The following is a 21047-nucleotide window of genomic DNA, read 5'->3' as shown; positions in this document are numbered from 1 at the left end:
TCTTGGCACATCAGTTGGCACTTCCCAAGGGGGTTTCTGTGATCCAACCTGTCACACCTGTATGTTGCCACAGACAGTAGTAGAGGGGATAAAAATCTCACCCCATATTACTCAGACTGAAAACAAGAAACACAATGTAGGGTCTATCCCTGGTTACATATTTTTAAAGCTTGGTTCCCAAGGCTGGGAAAATCAGAACTAATAGTGAGGCTAATCAGTAGATGAAATTAATCCAGTTAATATTAACATACATTTCTCTGGAGACATGTTTTCTATAGAGAATTGACCTGCATATTGGCTCTTACACCTCTTCCTACCTGGATCTGTATTTACAACAGGTTTATTTTGAATATTCTGTGAAGGGTGGAATTCTATTTCATCCAACCAAGGCTGTAGTTCATAATACGCATCAAAGACCTCTTGCAGGATGTAGATGAAATATTCTGAAACTTCTTCTCCTTTGCTTTGAACAAGATCCAGAATTTTACGAACCTGAAGAAATACCACGTAGAATGTTAGCAATACGTAGGATTGTGTATCGGTTACATTTATGAAATGCTTTGAGTTGCTGCAGGATTGGAAATGGGACCCCAGTCAAATCCTAGAGTCTACGCTCCCAAGCTGGGATGTCAGAATCTGGATCTGAACCTGAACCATCCCAAAGTTCAGTGTCTTTGGATTCCGGCATTACAAAGAGGCTGGACCTGCAACTCTGATTTGGATCAGACGTTTTAGTTTGGGCTCATTATTACAGCTGTGTACATATACCAGCTATAAAGATAAAGGACACAGGCTGCTCCATAGTGTAGAATGCAAAGGAAATTCCTGGTCTGGGTGGTTACCACAGTCATGCAGGAGATTTCAAATCTTGCCCATATTAAATGAAACCAGACAACTGATATTTGACCTCCTGGCCTGGTCCTCTGATTTCTGAGGCTAAGTTGCATTATTTAATTTTATATCAGAATCTAGCCTGAATAGCAGTGTGGACAGCAGAATGTCTCTCTGGACTTGAATGCAGAATCAAACAAGCTCTTCCTTCTTTAAGCATAGCAGTTTAACTCTGCAAGACCACCTCTCCCCGCCCATGCTATGGGGGATTGCATGGGGGGTGAGAGACAGCGTGCATGTGCATGCAATGCTGTATGCCCCTCTCATTCAGCAGCCATAGGAGAGTTAATGTCCACACCCACTAGCAAAAAAGTTGGACTCCAGCTAATAGATGGAAGGGGTTAGGTTTGGTGGGTGGATCTAGAGGGCAACCAGCATGTGACAACCTTAGTGCAAGTGTTTCTAGAGAGTACAGCCTTTGCTCTAAGGATACTTCTCTATGGACTGGATTCCATTCCTGCTAATCACAACCTCAATTTCTACAGTAGGCAAAGGACTTCCAAATTCCTTAATCTCTGAGGCAACTTTTCTCTGGCCTCTCATGAGCTAGAGAACCCACAATGCAGGATAGAATACACCAGAGCACAATAAAAAGAGGATTTTTAAATATTAAAAACCTTCACCCAAGTCCTCTGGTCTGAAATCTGCACTTTCTAGTTCAGGATCTGCAAAAGTGGGGCAACTCTCTTATGACAAACATCGATAAAACCTACTTGTAGCCAGCAAACATTCCTCGGACAATCTATTTTTTCCTTCCACCTCAGATATTCAATAAGAAAACTACAAACAAGAGATATTTCATGTGAACAAAGCTTACAGCTACAAATTGTTTCAATTTAAAAAGAAAAGGAACAAAGAATGGAGCCCTGGTAAACGTAAATGTGGGTGGTCGCATCAGGAAACAATCTCAGGGGCTGCATTAGCTTCTTCCACAGAGACCCCTCGATAGTGGGGATTCTCCTTCAAGGGAAATCCTGGGGAGCTGCGGTGTAAGAGGAAGCCATGGGGGAAGGAGTTCCTGATAGTTCAGCCCAATGGAACTGCCCTGTCAGGAATTGCTGGGGGCACAGAGAGGTAATGGGGCCTCCATGCAGACAGGCCGGGCCTCTTGTAAAAGCCCATGAAAACCACAGGGTCTAGGCATGGGCCTGCAGCTCACTCTCCGGGGTCAAACTCTGCTCCCCTGACAAACAATATGGAGTGGGTGGAGGGGGGACTCCATGAGAGGATCCAGGGCCGGCTCTAGGAACCAGCGCTCCAAGCATGTGCTTGGGGTGGCACTTTCCAAGGGGAGGCACTCCGGCTCTTTTTTTTTTTTTGCTTGGGACGCAAAAAGCCAGGAGCCGGTCTTGAGCGGAGGTGAGCTATGGGGAGCATGGGGAGGGCTGCAGCAAGTAACCCAGGAGGGGCAGAGGAACCCCTCCTCCCAGCTTGCATCCACTCCACTGCCGCCTGCTCCCCCGAGCGCACTGCCGCTCCGCTTCTCTCCCTCCCTCCCAGGCTTCCCGTGCGAATCAGCTGTTTTGTGGCAAGCCTGGGAGGGAGGGGGGAGAAGAGGAGCGGCAGCAACGTGCTCAGGGGAGCAGGCGGAGCGGAGGTGAGCTGCAGTGGTGGGGGGCGCGAGGATGGCAGCAGGAAGTAACCCTGGGGGAACAGAGGAACTGCTCCCCCCCCGCTCACCTCCACCCCCTCCCCTGAGCGCGCCGCCATTCCGCTTCTCCCCCTTCCCTCCCAGGCAAGCCTGGGAGGGAGGGGAAATGCGACGTGCCCGGGGGAGGAGGCAGGGCCGGGGATTTGAAGAAAGAGTTGGAATGGGACAGGGAAGGGGCAGAGCTGGGGCAGGGCCAGGGGGCATGGGAAAATTTTTTTGCTTGGGGTGGCAAAAAACTTGGAGCCGGCCCTGAGAGGATCCTCACTGAATCCTTCCCTCCAAGCTGTCTCCTGTGGGTTTTTCCATTCCTGCGTTTCCAGCCACTTCTGGTCCCTTCTGCAGGATTCTCTGTGGGAGATCAGGCAATCTGGCCCAAAAACTGAACTTCCCACTGGTCCTGTGAAGTACACATTGCCTCGGCTGAAAGCTCCCTTCTGTATATGACTGACTGTTTTATTACTATATTATACTACTGAACAAAAAAAGAACCCAAGATGATTATACAATGCACCACTGTTCAACTCCCAGCTTTGGCTAGCTACACAAAGTAAGCACCACAGGTACAATGTCCATTAACCAACAAGAGTTATTATCCTAGGGAAATCTGCACATTAATGAAGCGCAGGACCCTGCCTCTTTTGTCGTTCACTCTCCTCTAGCTGTGACACAAATCTGAAACTTCTAAGGCTCCATAACTGGTTCATAAAAGAAGTCAGAGTCAGGTATTGTATTAAATCACTGTAACAGGAAAAAAAGCCTGGAACATTTTCTCTTGTGGAAGAATTGGAAACCCAAGCAATTTTTGCTAATATTTCCTCCTGGAGACAGAAATCTAAAACCAAAATGTGTGAGGATATCAAGGTTTTTCCCAATTTCATGAAGGAGGATACAGAATGCTCTTAGGTCTTTAAAGAGAAGAGTATGTGTAGAAAAAGTGACTACAATTTTAAAATGAACATTTTCCCCTCTTTAAACTAGGACCAACTTATGAACCCTCCTATGTCACAGTGAAATAAACTCTATTTCCCTCTTAAGTATTTTGCATGGTAACAATGCTCTAAACAGTATAGGTATGCAATTAAAGATGTGCTCACATAATCAATTTACAAAAAAATCTGTGTTCTTAGAGCTTTTCTTGTAACTGCAAACAAACAGATTTACAGAGATTTACTGTATATACTTGATCATAAGCTGGTTTGTTTATAAACCAACTCCCTCAAGATGGATAAGTAAAAATGGAAAAATTTTTATAACCCGTTCATAAGCCGACCCTATAATTCAGAGGTCAGCAAACTTTGGCTCCCGGGCCATCAGGATAAGCCGCTGGCAGGCCGAGATGGTCTGTTTACCTCGAGCATCCGCAGACACAGAGGTAAACCTAAGTAAACAAAGTGTCCCGTCACGCCAGCTGCTTACCCTGATGGGCTGGGACAGCAACTGGTGGGGAAATTTTTTGTGGGGGGAGAAGCTGGGGTGGTAACCCCTATGACCACCCCCCACATGGCCCCACCCCTAGCCCAGGACCCCCACACTCTCCACTTCCCATCCCTTCCCACATTATCTGGAGAGAGCCAGGGCAGGAAGTCTCTGACCTGACTGGAGCTGCTCCGGCAGGCTGGGCAGCACGGCCGCAGCTTGCTCCAGTAGGCCAGACTGGGTGGCACGGCTGCAGCATGTTCCAGAGGGCTGGGCCGGGCGGCACAGCTGCAGTGTGCTCCGGCAGCGTGGCCACAGACTGCTCTGTGGGGTGGGGCCAAGTGGCATGGCTGCAGCCTGCCAGCCCCGGAGCTGCAGCTGCTTCGAAGGCTGCAGGGAGAGCAGCATGGCCAGAAGTGGAGAGACAATCAACCTCCCACTAAAATTAGTAGAACGGCTACCACTGACTTCAACGGGAGTTTGTTCAAATCCTAAATGAATACTGGGTCCTGATGGTAAAATGAAGAAAATCAGAGCTGGACCAACACTGAGTGCTTCTGAAAGTCCCATCCCATAGGGTTTGCTTCTGTAGTTTGACAATCAAATCCTCAGTTTGTTGGTAACCAGGTAGTCTGTCTACTCCAGCCCCACACTCCAGCTGTTCACTGCCCAAATACACCAATGATTTTCAGCCCTGTATAATGGTCTTTACATTCATTTATTTTCCATGTCAATCCAGTGCTTGTCAAAGGTGCTGGACTGGCAGCCTTGCTGACTGGTGTTCTCTGGTTATCCAAAGAGCAAAGGTAGCAACTGTGTAAACTTCCTTAGATTGCCTCAGCAATGACCCTCCTCATTGGTAGGGTCACCTCTAGGTGTGAGAGAATTGTTCAGTCACCCTACCCATTCAATAGCCTCTGTGCTGAGCCTACCCTCTAGAGTGCCAACTAGTGGCAGTGATACCTGAGATGGGAACTCAGCCCAGTAGGAACTGGACAGATTATCAAACACAATAGAAGCCTAAAAGATAGTTGAGCTAAAGTTACCAGATACACTTCAACTTGTGGGGTTTTACATGGCTAATCAAAAGTTAAAGCTGGCTAGTGAAATAAGAATATACAGTCATTCCTCACTTAGTCATCCCAGTTAACGTTGTTTCAGTGTTACGTTGCTGATCAATTAGGGAATATGCTTGTTTAAAGTTGTGTAATGCTCCCTTCTAATGTCACTTGGCAGCAGCCTGCTTTGTCTACTGCTTGCAGGAAGGGCAGCCCGTTGCAGCTAGCTGGTGGGGGCTTGGAACCAGGGTGGACTGGCAGCCCCCCTATCAGCTCCCCGCTCCCCTAAGTTCCCTGTGTTGCAGCTGCCCAGCAGGCTAGCATTGCAGTTGTCCCTCCCCCCACTGCCATGCGCTGCTTTTGCCCTCTGCCTTGGAGCTGCTCCCCAAGACTCCTGCTTGCTGTGGGGGAGGGGGAAGGAAAGAAGAGGAAGGCTAATGTCAGAGTGTCCCCCTCCCCCCTGCTCCTGCACCCCGCTTACCCCATCTTCCATAGAGCAGGGGGGACACACCAGGGCTCAAGAGCATCTGCAGTCTCAGCAAACTGATCTAATTAACAAGGCAGTGTACTTAAAGGGGAAATGTGCATACCTCCCTCATTACTGCTGCCTTGTAAAGTGAGAGACTTAACCCTTAAAGGCTCAGCCAATTGCTAGTTCATCATTTAGCAATAAGGGAAATATCCCATCCTCTGACTCCTCCACCTCAACCAAGCTTCACAATCATCATCACTGTGTACCAGTATTAAATTGTTTGTTTAAAACTTATACTGTGTGTGTGTGTATGTATGTATATATACTATAAAAAATATAGTCTTTTGTCTGGTGAAAAAAATTTCCCTGGAACCTAATCCCCTCATTTACATTAATTCTTATGGGGAAATTGGATTCGCTTAACATCGTTTTGCTCAAAGTCGCATTTTTCAGGAACATAACTACAACGTTAAACGAGGAGTTACTGTACCTTGTCGGCTTGAGTAGGAAACTGTGCAGCAATCTCTGCATCTTCAGTAGAGAAGTATTCATTTTTAATCAAGTTGTCAATCAAACACTGGGTGTTTCGGATTTTGCTGACTAAAAGTTCTCGATGTATTTTCAGCAAGTTAAGGAAGGGTGGAGGACTTGATCCGGAGGGTTCTTGCTGGATAATCTCTGTGTTAGCACAAGACTGACCTTCCATTGTTAAGATAGCAAGAGGCTGCTCCTTCTAACATCATCTTTGAGCGACTGGAGATTTGCAGCACGGAATCGGCATGGAGTTTAATTCAAGTGAAACAAAGATTGTTCTTCACACTATTGGACCTGTGCAGATAACAGTATAGAATATCTATTAAAAGAACATTCAGCTGTAGAGACATACTCCTCAAATACCAATCAAACAAAACATTTCCAGTCTTTCAAGAATACAGTTGCTAATCTCATCTTCCAAGAACACTGGTTTCCTACCCTAGCACCTGAACTCACATTGCTCTTGGCAAAGGGTTACCTAATGGTCAAGGCTAACAAAAGCATACACGGCACTCTATAATAAAGAGTGTAGTGTATTCTGCCTTGTGCTGCATTTCTGTCTGCTTTATTTGCTGTCCTCTGGTGCATGATAGAATATCTGATATCTTTTTATGCTTCAGTGGATAAGATAGGGCATCTGTCCAAAAGTCTTTGGGCAGGAAAGAAAGGAAACAAAGTGACATTGCATCATAAAGCAGTAATTCTTACAGATCAAGTCAGTTCTCGTTTACTACAAAAAGTTAAGAATCTGTTTAAAATTTTGCCTACAGACAAGGCCCTGTGAACCTGTGACAGCTTCAGATACATTAAAAATGGGGGGAGTTGGCATCTGGGTAGATTTAGGAGACAGCTTGGGGTGGGAAGATCACGTTGTTGCATGTTTCTGCAAAAGCAATCAGCAGTCAAATAATAACATTGACAATTAAATTAGCTCCTGTAGGTTTCAGAATTAACACCCAATTGAGATGCCAGAGGCAGGTCACGCCTCTTAGAACTATTGTTTCACACTGTGCTCAGACTCAGGGAAATATCATTGCATTGGTTTAGACTTGGTCCACTTTTCAAAGTTACCTCTGCAACCATACAGGCTAACACCACGTTTTGTTTGTTTTTTCCCCAAAACCCATAAGTGGTAGCTTAGATCCTGGATTACAATGCTGTGATAAGGGGTGAATGAAGTAGCTGTGGAATCACAGAATACAGACAAGATCCCAACTGTAAGGATCAACAAAAACTGAGGACCTTTAATTGAGCACATCATCATAGCAAACCCCAAAGGGATACAGCCCAGGAGCGGTGGAAACTTCCTAAAAGGGAGGGGGCCCACCAGAGCTCAAACCCAGGGCCCTGCTCCCATGCCACCTCTTCCCCTCAGGCCCTGCTCCCGTGCCGCCTCTTCCCCCCAAGACCTCACTCCCTGCTCACTCATCTCTGCTCCCTCTCTGCCATTGTTCACCCTTACGGCTGGTAAAAAGTCAGAAGGCATAGCCCCCCCTCTTCTGGCGCCCTTGACACAGCCTCTTTGTATAGACTGAGCACCACCCAGAGCTGTCTCTAGCTAGGTTTTTAAGATGATCTGGCTGCATATTCCAGTTTATGTCTGTTACTGCCGATCTTATCACTTCAATGAAGCATTTGGCTACCACGTGATCGCTGGCTGTGAAGCAGCATTCCTAGGTACACATGCTTGTAATTCATTGGTCAGCCATCCTAATACATCCATACCAAGAAAGCTGCCAAAACCAAACCAGTTCTGGAGGAGGCTGATAATCTGATTTTAATTCTCGTCCCTTTCTCATCCCTTCCCATCTTTTCCTCATACCTCTCTATCCCTTCCCCATCTACCAGCCCAGTTCCACATGAAACCAACTGGCAGATGAGAGAAGCAAGAGAGAAAACCCATACATGTATATGTCCATCTCCTAACACAGATCATATTCTGTATGGAAGTGGGCATATGCAGAAATTATGCACCATCTCTCCTCTCCTGAGCCCTTTCCTTTTCCTTTAAAAAAACCAAAACAACAGCTTTTCTCCTTTCTGTATTTCGGGGAAGGGGTTGGAATGGGGGCAGGCAAGGGGTGGAGTAGGGGCGGGGCCGAGAGCGGCAGGGGGGAGATGTCAGTAATGTGGCCCTCAGGCCAATGTACTTGTTCTCACATGGTCCTCGTGGTCATTTGAGTTTGAGACCCCTGCTTTAGAGCAAGGATTGTCTTTTTGATCTGTGTTTGTACAGCCTAGCACAATGGGGTCCTTGGTTCATGCCTGGGGCTCTGAAGCACTACAGCAATACAAATAAAATAAAATAATAATAATAATACAATATTACAACAAAAATGATCTAGGGATTCAGGGGTTGGTATAATATCTTAAAAGAGTTACAGATGTTTTTACTGACCATATATTATGATGATAGTGCCTCTTCAAAGAAAGCTTGCAAAAGTTTTAGAATGAAGTGGTGTTTGAAAAATGGTTTAGTCATCAAGGTTCATATTTTTACACAATTAGAGTCTTCTGACACAGAGAAATGGCAACATGGTTTCCAGGAAGCCAAGTGAATCAGGAACCAGCCAGCCCAGCTGCATGAGTAACATGAATGGTGTAATGAAGATGGATTTATCTAATAAACACAGATCACTTACTTGTGGCGGAAAACATTAGTCAGACTGTTTCACTGAATGTAATGACACCTAAAGGAATGTGCAACATTTAGAACTTGTCTAGGCTAGGGATTAGCCCCCGTTTTAGCCACTGATGACTAATCAGTACTGCAGCTGCACTTGTGCAAAAGCAGTACTGTCCCATTCTCAGGTGGTGTAAATTGGTGAGGTGCTTATTGGGGGACAGTGGACCTATGCAAATTTTCACCAGTTGTGAATCTGGCTCTTAGTGTAGATAGGCAAAGTCATTACAAACTGCACTAGTGTGAATCACAGCTTATCCCAGTTTCAAGCAACAGTAAGCTGTATTGGTGCATCTTGCAGCTTCTAGTGTGGATACGTAAAGGGCTGAGAGTCTGCACTGGTGTCTGGTCACTATGGATGAAATCTCCAGTGTGGATAAGGCCTTATTTATATCTGGAAAGGGAAAGAGGGTGAGAAAGGTGTGGAAAGCTTTTCTGAATTGTAATTGTCTTGGGGAATTATATACACTTTGAAGCAGCTACACTGGATTTCTTGCAGAGAAGCGAGGGAGATTTTTTCTACTATTACTACAATTAGAAATCTAAAAAAGTGTTCACAAAAATCTCATTGGAAGTGCCGCATCAAGATTTCACCCAACATTTTCCACCTTGGAATTGTAGGGCATACTTCAAGAATGCAATTCAAGTTCAATTTGCAAATTTTCCAAAGGTATTTAGAATGGATCTGATTGTGATCTTGTAAGAAGTCTGGTTCTCAGCTAGTAAATTAAATGTAGATTCAGTGCTTGCACCAAAATAGTAATTACATATATTTTATTATATTGCTATTTAAGTACAAGTAACAGTAATTAATTACAATCCAGTTTTATCAGTTATCTGACAGATACAATAGCTGGTATTTGATATCCAAAAAATGCAATTATGTAGTCACAGCCCTTGTTTAAAGAAGAGCAATTCATTCCTGTTCCCCAGAGCTATGTTTAAGCTTCACAGCCATACATATTGATTGAGAAAATGTCACTAGCTTATCCTGATGAAAAGGGCCTCTGACCCTCATCACTGTAAGACAAGGACATATAACATTAATGCAAGGAGGCTGGCTGATTTAATGCATGCTATGATGTACAGTTCTGATTGTCCCAGAAGCCACATTGGCTATAGCAATGAGACCAAGATTTGCATTCTTTAACAGGCCTTTTCTTAGCACACAATTCTCTCATCTGTGTTAGTGATCATATTGTGTCTCCAGCTAACCACGAATGGGGCAATTGATTAGCCAGTGCCTGCACAAATTTCAAATCGATAGCTTCATTACTTGGATGATTATGTGCAAATTCTTCTTACAAAGATTTAGGTGGGTCTGATGCTGAATGATATTAATTATGGAATATGAATTATGACTCCTTCCAGGTCTAGTTAGCAATATAAACATTCTATGAATCTGACAATTGGATGTAACTTGTTGCTGAAGGAATCAGGAGCAGTACTGACAACCCTAAAGGTTAAAAAAAAAAACAGACCCCAAAACATCATGAGATTGTCCCCAGAATCATGAGGCATTTTAAAAAGAGGGTATGCTGGGTGCTTTGAACATCGCCTACCCACCCCAGCACATGCGCCACAACTAGTGCTGCCCACTCTCCCAAGTTATTTGAGTAATGTGATTTTGGGCCCCACTGCGGCTCTCTCACAGCCACATCTCCTAATTCCCCTGCTCAGCAACAAATTCTGCCCTCAATCCTCAAATTAATCCTGTGCCCACATTGGCCCTGAGCTCCTACATCAGTTCTGGCCCCCCAGCCCCACCTCTGCTCCTCCTGCAACTGCTGCGGTTCTTCAACCCCTCTCTCAGGCCTGGGGTGCCTGCAGCCGGTTCCCCTTCTCCCCTCTTCCAGGCTGGGTGCTGCAAGGAAGAAGAGGGGAGGAAGGGGACTGAGAAGAGCTATCCCATTATTCACAGTAGGTGGGAGAGGCTGAGTTTCCCTGACTGTAGGGAAAAAATTGTGAGAATTGGCAACACTAATTAGTCCTGATGTGTCCAGTGGTGAGGCTAACCCTGAAAGAATGTAGGTGCTGGGTTTTCTGGAAAGCACGTATCAGTCTAATTAAACAGTAAAAATGAGTGTCTTCAGCTACCACAATAAACTCGTCAAATGTCACATCAGGACAAGGTTTAGAAAAACACCTTAACTGATTGCTTCTTGGAAAAGCTAATCGGTCTTGCAGAGCATTGTATTAGTGTGTAATGAACCTTCTAGTCCTATTCATAAACTAAAGCAGCTACATAATCTTACTAAAACAGACCATAAAATGTTACTAAAACAGAACCCTCAAGATGTGATAATGCCCCAAAGGCCCCAATCAGGATTGGAAACCCATTGTGGCAGTTGTTATACACATACAGTCACTGTTCAGAAGAGCCTGCAACTAGAAACTAGGTAGTACAATTCTTGCTAACCTAATCTTCTTTATTCACTCATTGCTTAAACCCCAGGGCTAGTATAGTGACATCATCATACCTATACACTTGTCTGCATGTCCATGGGCCATTTCTGTAGCAGGAACAGTATCTGACACAGTTGATCTACTATTACGTCTTCTGAGATGTGTCTTACTTTGTCTTGTATTGTTATGAAGTATTGTGTGTTTGTCATTACAAGCTTGCAATATTCGTTTGATTATTAATCAATTTTACACGCACACACTACTTTTAAAGGTGATGTGTGAAACTTTTTACAAATTAGAAATAGGTGCTGAAAGAATCCACTTGCTAAGCTCAGAGGTGCATCCATCTCAGCCACTCCAGTTGCTGGCTCCAGACCCAATGCAATTATCCAGCATGTAGAATGCTGCTGGAAAAGTTTGGGGATACAAGGCAATGGCAGGTATTTTAGTATATTAAATAGCTTTTGATAAATTTTGGAGTCAAGAAATGTTTTATTTAACTGATGCAGCATTTGTGACAGGGTTAATGAATACAAACAATCCTCAAGTGACCTCTGAACCTCAGGATTGTTTTATGACTAGTAGTGGCTATTTTAGGATCCATCCATCAGTAAGACATCACTCAGTTGATATGCAAGTGGAACTCCTCCTATAGCAACCCTACCACACCAGCCTGCAAGTACAGCTAATGTGTGTTTCTCTGAGAAGTAGACAAAACATATCAGCATGGGCTAGCTAAAACAGAGATACATATATACGTAGATCTGAGTGGCCTAAACACCCAGAAAGAAGGTAGAATTTTCAAGGATGGAGAAGAAAGGGTGGATTTTAAAACTTATGGGATGTAAACTTTCCACTCGCTTACAGTACCTCAAAGCCACAAACCTGGGTAATGAACTGACAGAGGGGCAAGGGTATGTGTAAAAAATAGCGTATGTTTGATTTCAGACATACAGAACTTGAGGTGGGATAGAAACATCTGAAAGAAAATATCCAGAGACAGACAGAGAGGTGGGACTGCACAGGTTACCAAAAAGATGGAGATGGAGAGAGAGATTTGAGAGTCTTGGGTGTAGATATGAGTTGAATCAAGTGGTCTCAAAGAAGATCACCCAAAGTGAGAAAGCCAAAGACTGAGCCTTGGGGAACTCTGTCAGTGAAGGGAATGAGATCAGAAAAGCTTATGAAGAAAGGCTGAAGGAGCATTACACATGCTTAGCCTCATAACCATGGAACAGCTGTGAGGACTGTGGAGGAGGGGAAGATGGAGTAACCGACTGCACAGGCTGTTAGTTTGAGGACAGCAGTTTCAGTGGATTGAACAGGGCGAAGGCCAGAATGCATGAGCTCAAAGAATTGGAGGAGGAGCAATCAACGGAGAAGACTGATCATCCAAGGAGTTTAAAAGCAAAGGAGAGAAGGGAATTAGAACAATAGGAAGGTGGAAAGGATCTGTAGGACAGGCAAAACAATAGCAATGCTGGAAACAGAGGGAAAGGAGCATGAATTGCTGGGGATAATGGAAGATGGGAGGGGACTGGGGCGAGAGAGAAGTGAAAGGGGGACACAGGTGAAGACTTGCCATAGTAAGTAGATACAATATACTTAGCACTTCCACTAAGGTGCTGTACAATCACTGAGCTGGAGTCACACAAGGATGAGTAAGATGATCCCATTTTGATGTTAGTCAGTCTGCTGATTACAACAGCTCTTTAAAATGGTCATCTTTGTGCAGCCAAAAAAAACTGGCTCTGCTTTCTACTGTTCACATCCTCTTTTTGCTCAAAGTGTTTCCCTCAAATCCCATCACAACTGCTGCTCATGCCTGCCATTCCCTCGCCTGGTGATGCAAGAAGCTCACCTAATCTGGTAGTGAAGAATATTGTGGTTCATTGATAGTGTAAATACTTATTGCCAAAAGATCTTATTGGAGCCTCTTAACTTACATGCAACAGGGAAAGGGGTGAAGGCCTGCAATAAGGGCATGAAAAGTATTTAATCCATTAAGTATGGTTTCTGATTAAACTGCCTAATCACAGGCAGAGAGTATACAAGATGGGGAAGCATAGAAAATCAGTCTGAAGAGCAGGTTTTCCCTTGGTCTCTTGTTTTTAAAGTAAAGGAAAAACTAATTTAAAACTAATAGTTTCTCTTTAAAGAATTAAACCAAATGAAAAATCCAACCCATATTAGTTCTGTTCTGATTGTCCACAACAAACCATTCCTACTGACTCTGAAAATAACAACTATGACACATCACTAGCTGAACTAGTTGTAGGAGTCAGAGACTTTTTTATCTTAGGCTTTTCCATACCACCCTTCATGACAGTATCTAAGGTCTCAATTCAGGAAAGCATGCCTAATTAGGACATTAAGTTAAGCATATGTTTATAAAGTAAAGTCCCACTGAGGTCATGGCATGAGCACATGCTTAAAGATAAATTTAGAAATGAGGTGTAAATTTTTAAAAATTGCACGACAAATTCATAGTATATGATCTTTCCTAATGTTTTTAAACATACTGTACTCTTGACAGCTCTCACTTTATATTATTTTTATTACAAATACTTGCACTGTAAAGACACAAAAATAAATAGTATTTTTCAATTCACCTCATACAAGTACTGCAGTACAATCTCTTTATTCTGAAAGTGCAATTTACAAATGTAGAATTTTTTTTTTTTTACATAAATGTGCTCAAAAACAAAACAATATAAATCTTTAGAGCCTACAAGTCCACTCTGTCCTACTTCTTATTCAGTCAATCGCTAAAACAAACAAGTTTGTTCACATTTCTGGGAGATAATGTTGCCCATTTCTTATTTACAATGTCGCCTAAAAGTGAGAACAGGTGTTCGCATGGCACTGTTGTGGCCAGCATTGCAAGGTATTTATGTGCTAAGCATATGCTAAGCATTTATATGCCTCTTCATGCTTCGACCACCATTCCAGAGGACATGCTTGCAGGCTGATGAGTGTTTCTGCTTGAAAACAATCCAAAGCAGTGCTGACTGACGCACATTCATTTTCATCATCTGAGCCAGATGTCATCAACAGAAGGTTAATTTTCTTTTTTGATGGTTTTCTGTAGGTTTCGAATTGGAGTGTGCGACGTTCCCCTCTGGTGTTCTCTGGACTGGTGATCTGCTAGGCCTCTACAATCTTTAACTCTGGGAGCTAGCCTTACTCTGCTCTGCTGTGAGAACCCCCCCTCCTGGGCTGTTCACGCACAGCCTCTGGCATGTAAGCTGTTCCTTGGATTATGCAACCGAATGACACTAGCCAATATCTCCGGTCCCATACACAACCCTAGGCACCTCCATCTTGCAGTGTCCAGTTATGCCCGCTGGATGCTGCATGCTTATATGAGTTCGTCAATTTAACAAAGAAATTGATATGTACCAGGCTTGGTAACCCAAGGGGAGTCTCTGGCACGCTTCAAACCAAATGCACTGCTTCAGGTAGAAGAAACAAACAGATTTATTAACCACAAAGATAGATTTTAAGTGATTATAAGTCAAAACACAAGTCAGATTTGGTCAAATGAAATAAAAGCAAAATGCATTCTAAGCTGATCTTAACACTTTCAGTGCCCTTATAAACTTAGATGCGTCTCACCACAGACTGGCTGGTTGCCCTTCAGCCAGGCTCTCCCCTTTGATCAGCGCTTCAGTTGCTTGGTGCTGGTAGTGTTTGTAGATGGAGGTGGAAAAGAGAGGAAGAGCATGGCAAACATCTCTCCCTTTTACCATGTTAATTCTTCCTTCTTGGCTTTGCCTCCACTTCAGAGTCAGGTGAGCATTACCTCGTCGCAGTCCCAAACTGATCAAAGGAAGGGGGGTGACTCACTGGAAAGTCCAACAGATCCTTTGTTGTTGTCTAGGCCAGTGTCCTTTGTTCCTGTGATGCTGGGCTGGGTTTGTCCCATACATGCCCTGATGAGGTGTGAACTGCCCCTCTGCTTCTGGAGTTTTTGCCTGGGCTTGCTTTAAGCCATGAGGACACATTTTCAGCCTCATAACTATATACATGAAATTACAACCTATAACATTACCATAGCAACAATGCTCAGTACATCACGAGCCTTTTGAAGATACCCAACATGACAAATTTTGCATTAGAGACCACACAATCATATTATAAGGATGAACATGGGGTGTGTAGGGTGTTCCCACGAGGTACAGAAAGTCACAGAGTGTTGCTCTTTTAAGATTTCTGACAGCTTGTTCCGCACCTCATCCCTCTCAGAATTTGGAAGGTACTTCAGATTCTTAAACCTTGAGTCAAGTGCTAGCCTGTAGCTATCTTAAGAAATCTCATATTGGTACCTCCTTTGCGTTTTGTCAAATCTGCAATTAAAGTGTTGTTAAATTGAACAACATATGCTGGGGCGTCATCCGAGACTGCCATAACACAAAATATATGACAGAATGCGGGTAAAACTACGGAGCAGGTGACATACAATTCTCCCCCAAGGAGTTCAGTCACAAATTTAATTAATGCATTTTTTCTTTTTAAAATGAGCGCCATCAGCATAGACTGTGTCCTCTGGAATGGTAGTCGAAGCACGAAAGGGCATACAAATGTTTAGTATATTTGGCATGTAAATACCTTGCAATGCAAGCTACAACAGTGCCAAGCAAACGCCCATTCTCACTTTCTGGTGACATTGTAAATAAGAAGCGGGGAGCATTATCTCCTGCAAATGTAAACAAACTTGTTTGTCTTAGTGATTGGCTGAACAAGAAGTAGGACGGAGTGGACTTGTAGCTCTAAAGTTTTACATTGTTTTGTTTTTGAGTGCAGTTATGTAACAAAAACAAATCTACATTTGTAAAAAGCGAGAGAGTCCTGTGGCACCTTATAGACTAACAGACGTATTGGAGCATAAGCTTTCATGGGTGAATACCCACTTTGTCAGATGCATATGGTGGACATTTCCAGAGGCAGGTATAAATATGCAGGCAAGAATCAGTCTAGAGATAATGAAATTAGTTCAGTCAGGGAGGATTGAATACATCTGTTAGTCTAAAAAGTGCCACAGGACTCTGTCGCTTTTTACAGGTCCAGACTAACACAGCTACCCCCTGATACAAATTACATTTGTAAGTTGCACTTTCCTGATAAAGAGATTGCACTACAGTACTTGTATAAGGTGAACTGAAAAATACTCCCCTACCTGTATATACTCATTCATAAGCCAAATATTTTTGGTAAAAAAGTGACATGACACATCAAAGAGCAGGGGTCGTCTTATAAACAGGTCTACACCAAAAATTGATGATTTTAAACTCTCTAGAATCATTGAATTGAATATCTAATACACTGTGATTTTGTTTACCTGGAGCCTCTGCAGGCATGGAGCCTCTCAGCTCCCTGTGGCGCGCACTTCCTGCAGCTCCCATTGGCTGGGAACGGCAAACCACAGACACTGGGAGCTGAGGGGCTCTGTGCCTGTGAACGCTCCAGGTAAACAAAACGACCAGGCCCGCTAGTAGCTCACCCTAATGGGACAGAAGCCAAAGTTTGCCAACCCCTGAAATACAGGGATGGTTTATGAACAGGTCATACAGTTTTTGCTATTTTTACCTAACCATCTTGGGGGTCAGCTTATAAACGAATGGGTTAATGAATGAGTATATACGCTATTTCTTTTGTCTTTTTAGTCCAAATATTTGTAATAACAAATAATATAAAATGAGCACTGTACACTTTGTATTCTGTGTTGTAACTGAAATCAATACATTTGAAAACGTAGAAAAACATCCAAATATTTATAATAAATTTAAATTGGTATTCTATTATTGACCGTGCAATTTAAACTGTAATTAATTTTGTAATCAAGTTAATTTGTTTTGAATTAATCATGTGAGTAAACTGTGATTAATTGACAGCCCTAGAAATTTTCCATGCTTGGTCTCTTAAGGATTGGAGTAAGACTAATTCCTGCCAGGGACCATCTGTTTGTTAAGTGAGTACACAACAACTAGCTCAATAGGGCTCTCTTGCATTTCCTTTGTCAGGCTGCTGATGGTCATATTCCATTTACAGGGATCATGTGTAAGGCCTGACCATTCTGGTTTTGCTACTGGTATCCAGGAAAAAGAGTTAACCCAGGATCTGCTATTTGTAATGTAGACGCACTGTGTTCCTGCAGAAACTTCCCTCTGCCAGCAGCAGGGGGTGGCATTGGGGAGGAGCAGCTGGGTTTGGGTTTTCCTCCTGTCTTTGCTAGTGGGGTTCCCGTATTAGCCTCTAGCTGTTATGCTTAATTCTCTGCCTAAAAGTTGCTCAGCACACTCTTCAAGCCCTGCCGAATGTGATTTGTCCTCTGCCAAATTTCTGAGGAATGGGAGTCTCTCTTACTGAAGAAACATGAAACTCAAACCTTGCAGTTTAGAAACACAGCCTCAGTACAGATTTACAAAGTGCAAATATTAGACTAACAAACAAAGCCTAGACCAGGGGTAGGCAACCTATGGCACGTGTGCCAAAGGCGGCACACAAGCTGATTTTCAGCGGCACTCACACTGCCCGGGTCCCGGCCACTGGTCCAGGGGGCTCTGCATTTTAATTTAATTTTAAATGCAGTGTCTTAATTTTAAAAACCTTATTTACTTTACATACAACAGTAGTTTAGTTATATATTATAGACTTATAAAAAGAGACCTTCTAAAAATGTTAAAATGTATTACCGGCACGCGGAACCTTAAATTAGAATGAATAAATGAAGACTCGGCACACTACTTCTGAAAGGTTGCCGACCCGTGGCCTAGATTAAAAAAAAAATTAAACTAGAATAAGAATCATAAATACTTAATGCCTGTACAATGTAGCTATAAAAAAACATTACTGTCTCCATGTCACTTAGTAATTTGAGTTTCGCTGTATCTCACTGACCAAACTCCTGATGAGGACACATCTGGACTGAATGAGAGGATTTCAAAACACACCTCCCAAAATGTCAAAGCAAATTCAGTTACATCTAGTTCATTTTTCTATAGACTTCATTAATTAACCTTGTACATTTCTCTAACTTTCCTCTCAACTCCACTAACCCATTTGTCCCATTATTCCCTCCTTGCATACTTGCTTCACTGGCCTTTCTCCCACACAAATTCATCCCACATTATCTGATACCTCCTTGGTTTCCTGCTCCTTTCCCTCTTATATCCACTTATTTCTAAGACATGGGCTACCCGAAATATTTTGCTCCCACAGCTCTGGATTTCTAAGTGGTTCTCTTTCCTTCCACCACCATCCCAAATAAAACAATTCAACATTGGCAAAGCCATACATTCGAAGCAAGAGGAAGACTAAGGACAGGGTAGGCCCACTGCTCAATGAGGAGGGGGTAACAGTAACGGGAGACTTGGAAATGGCAGAGATGCTTAATGACTTCTTTGTTTCGGTCTTCACTGAGAAGTCTGAAGGAATGTCTAGTATAGTGAATGCTTACGGGAAGAGGGTAGATTTAGAAGAGAAAATAAGCAAAGAGCAAGTAAAAAATCACTTAGAAAAGTTAGATGCCTGCAAGTCACCAGGGCCTGATGAAATGCATCCTAGAATACTGAAGGAGTTAATAGAAGAGGTATCTGAGCCTCTAGCTATTATCTTTGGGAAATCATGGGAGACGGGGGAGATTCCAGAAGACTGGAAGGGGGCAAATATAGTGCCCATCTATAAAAAGGGAAATAAAAACAACCCAGGAAACTACAGACCAGTTAGTTTAACTTCTGTGCCAGGGAAGATAATGGAGCAGGTAATCAAAGAAATCATCTGCAAACACTTGGAAGGTGGTAAGGTGATAGGGAATAGCCAGCATGGATTTGTAAAGAACAAATCATGTCAAACTAATCTGATAACATTCTTTGATAGGATAACGAGCTTTGTGGATAAGGGAGAAGCGGTGGATGTGATATATCTAGACTTCAGTAAGGCATTTGATACAGTCTCGCATGATATTCTTATAGATAAGCTAGGAAAGTACAATTTAGATGGGGCTACTATAAGGTGGGTGCATAACTGGCTGGATAACCGTACTCAGAGAGTAGTTGTTAATGGCTCCCAATCCTGCTGGAAAGGTATAACAAGTGGGGTTCCGCAGGGTTCTGTTTTGGGACCGGTTCTGTTCAATATCTTCATCAACGATTTAGATGTTGGCATAGAAAGTACGCTTATTAAGTTTGCAGATGATACCAAACTGGGAGGGATTGCAACTGCTTTGGAGGACAGGGTCAAAATTCAAAATGATCTGGACAAGTTGGAGAAATGGTCTGAGGTAAACAGGATGAAGTTCAATAAAGATAAATGCAAAGTGCTCCACTTAGGAAGGAACAATCAGTTTCACACATACAGAATGGGAGGAGACTGTCTAGGAAGGAGTATGGCAGAAAGAGATCTAGGGGTCATAGTGGACCACAAGCTTAATATGAGTCAACAGTGTGATACTGTTGCAAAAAAAGCAAACGTGATTCTGGGATGCATTAACAGGTGTGTTGTAAACAAGACACGAGAAGTCATTCTTCCGCTTTACTCTGCGCTGGTTAGGCCTCAACTGGAGTATTGTGTCCAGTTCTGGGCACCGCATTTCAAGAAAGATGTGGAGAAATTGGAGAGGGTCCAGAGAAGAGCAACAAGAATGATTAAAGGTCTTGAGAACATGACCTATGAAGGAAGGCTGAAGGAATTGGGTTTGTTTAGTTTGGAAAAGAGAAGACTGAGAGGGGACATGATAGCCGTTTTCAGGTATCTAAAAGGGTGTCATCAGGAGGAGGGAGAAAACTTGTTCACCTTAGCCTCCAATGATAGAACAAGAAGCAATGGGCTTAAACTGCAGCAAGGGAGATTTAGGTTGGACATTAGGAAAAAGTTCCTAACTGTCAGGGTAGTTAAACACTGGAATAGATTGCCTAGGGAAGTTGTGGAATCTCCATCTCTGGAGATATTTAAGAGTAGGTTAGATAAATGTCTATCAGGGATGGTCTAGACAGTATTTGGTCCTGCCATGAGGGCAGGGGACTGGACTCGATGACCTCTCGAGGTCCCTTCCAGTCCTAGAGTCTATGAGTCTATGAGAGCCAGTAAAGAGGCACAGAACCAACCTACCTATCAGTGGGAAACCCAGCTCTCACAAAGCACCGGGCCAGACTTGTGGGCCACTGGACTGGGGTAAAGAACATTCTCCCACTACTCACAACACACACAGTCATCAGGCAGGTGGCAACCTAAACCGAGGGCTTTCAATCCTGGAGTCAGGTGTTTTAAGTCAAGTCCTTACTATTCCTTTAACATACCACCTCTTGGCAGTTAATAGATATTTTTGAGGTTGGGTTGCCAATTTTGTTTGGATGTATTCCTAGAGGTTTCGTCATGACATAATCTTTAACTAAATATTTTTAATTCCTGGAGACGCCAGAGGAATCCTGGAGAGTTGGCAACCCTACTTTGAGGGACACTTATGCCAAACCCAAATGACATTCATTCACAACTCTGCAAATGGCCATTGGCCCACTTGGCCAGGGAAATGTGCCCCAATCACTGTTTTAGAAGAACTGCATTTGTTTTCAGATGCTTGACTCTTTATTTTGCATAAAGCAGCAGCATCTCAAAACCTACTACAGGGATGAGATCACTGGAAAGGAACCGCAGGGGGCAGCCACAGAACCCAACCAGCTACCCTGAAGCTTGAGCTGTAGACGTGTGTTGCAGTCATTGGCCTCATTCACCTCACCGAGGCCTCACCCACAACCGTGTGACATGTTCTCTCAACACTGTGATCCCCCTTGCTCTCCTGCCCCAGGCAGCCATCCCCTCAGCATTGTGACCTCCCCATCTCTCCTGCCCCCAGCACTGAGACCCCCTTGCTCTCCTGCCCCAAGCAGCCACCCCTCCCCCGCACTGTGACCCCTCCATCTCTCCTGCCCCTAGCACTGA

General features: G+C 43.5%; 1 protein-coding gene across 18 annotated transcripts in view; it reads right to left on the bottom strand.

The window, feature by feature from the left end:
* Nucleotides 1-21047, bottom strand: part of NOD1 (nucleotide binding oligomerization domain containing 1) — a 94480-nt gene that overhangs the window by 27684 nt on the left and 45749 nt on the right. For 9 of the 18 annotated variants that reach the window (XM_050938333.1, XM_050938330.1, XM_050938331.1 and 6 more), the window contains exons 2-3: nucleotides 5979-6316; nucleotides 318-492 (exon numbers count right to left, since the gene is read on the bottom strand). The exons of 3 other annotated variants lie outside the window; for them this stretch is intronic. In XM_050938333.1, the coding sequence (XP_050794290.1) occupies nucleotides 318-492; nucleotides 5979-6194 (391 nt within the window). In that variant the 5' untranslated portion in view covers nucleotides 6195-6316. Of the gene's footprint in view, nucleotides 1-317; nucleotides 493-5978; nucleotides 6317-8420; nucleotides 8580-21047 lie in introns of those variants that run through there. 6 more of the 18 variants (XM_050938338.1, XM_050938329.1, XM_050938337.1 and 3 more) reach the window with 3 other exon arrangements.

This window comes from Gopherus flavomarginatus, chromosome 2, assembly GCF_025201925.1.
Source record: "Gopherus flavomarginatus isolate rGopFla2 chromosome 2, rGopFla2.mat.asm, whole genome shotgun sequence".
NCBI lineage: Eukaryota > Metazoa > Chordata > Testudines > Testudinidae > Gopherus > Gopherus flavomarginatus.
This window is presented reverse-complemented; position numbering and strand designations above follow the sequence as displayed.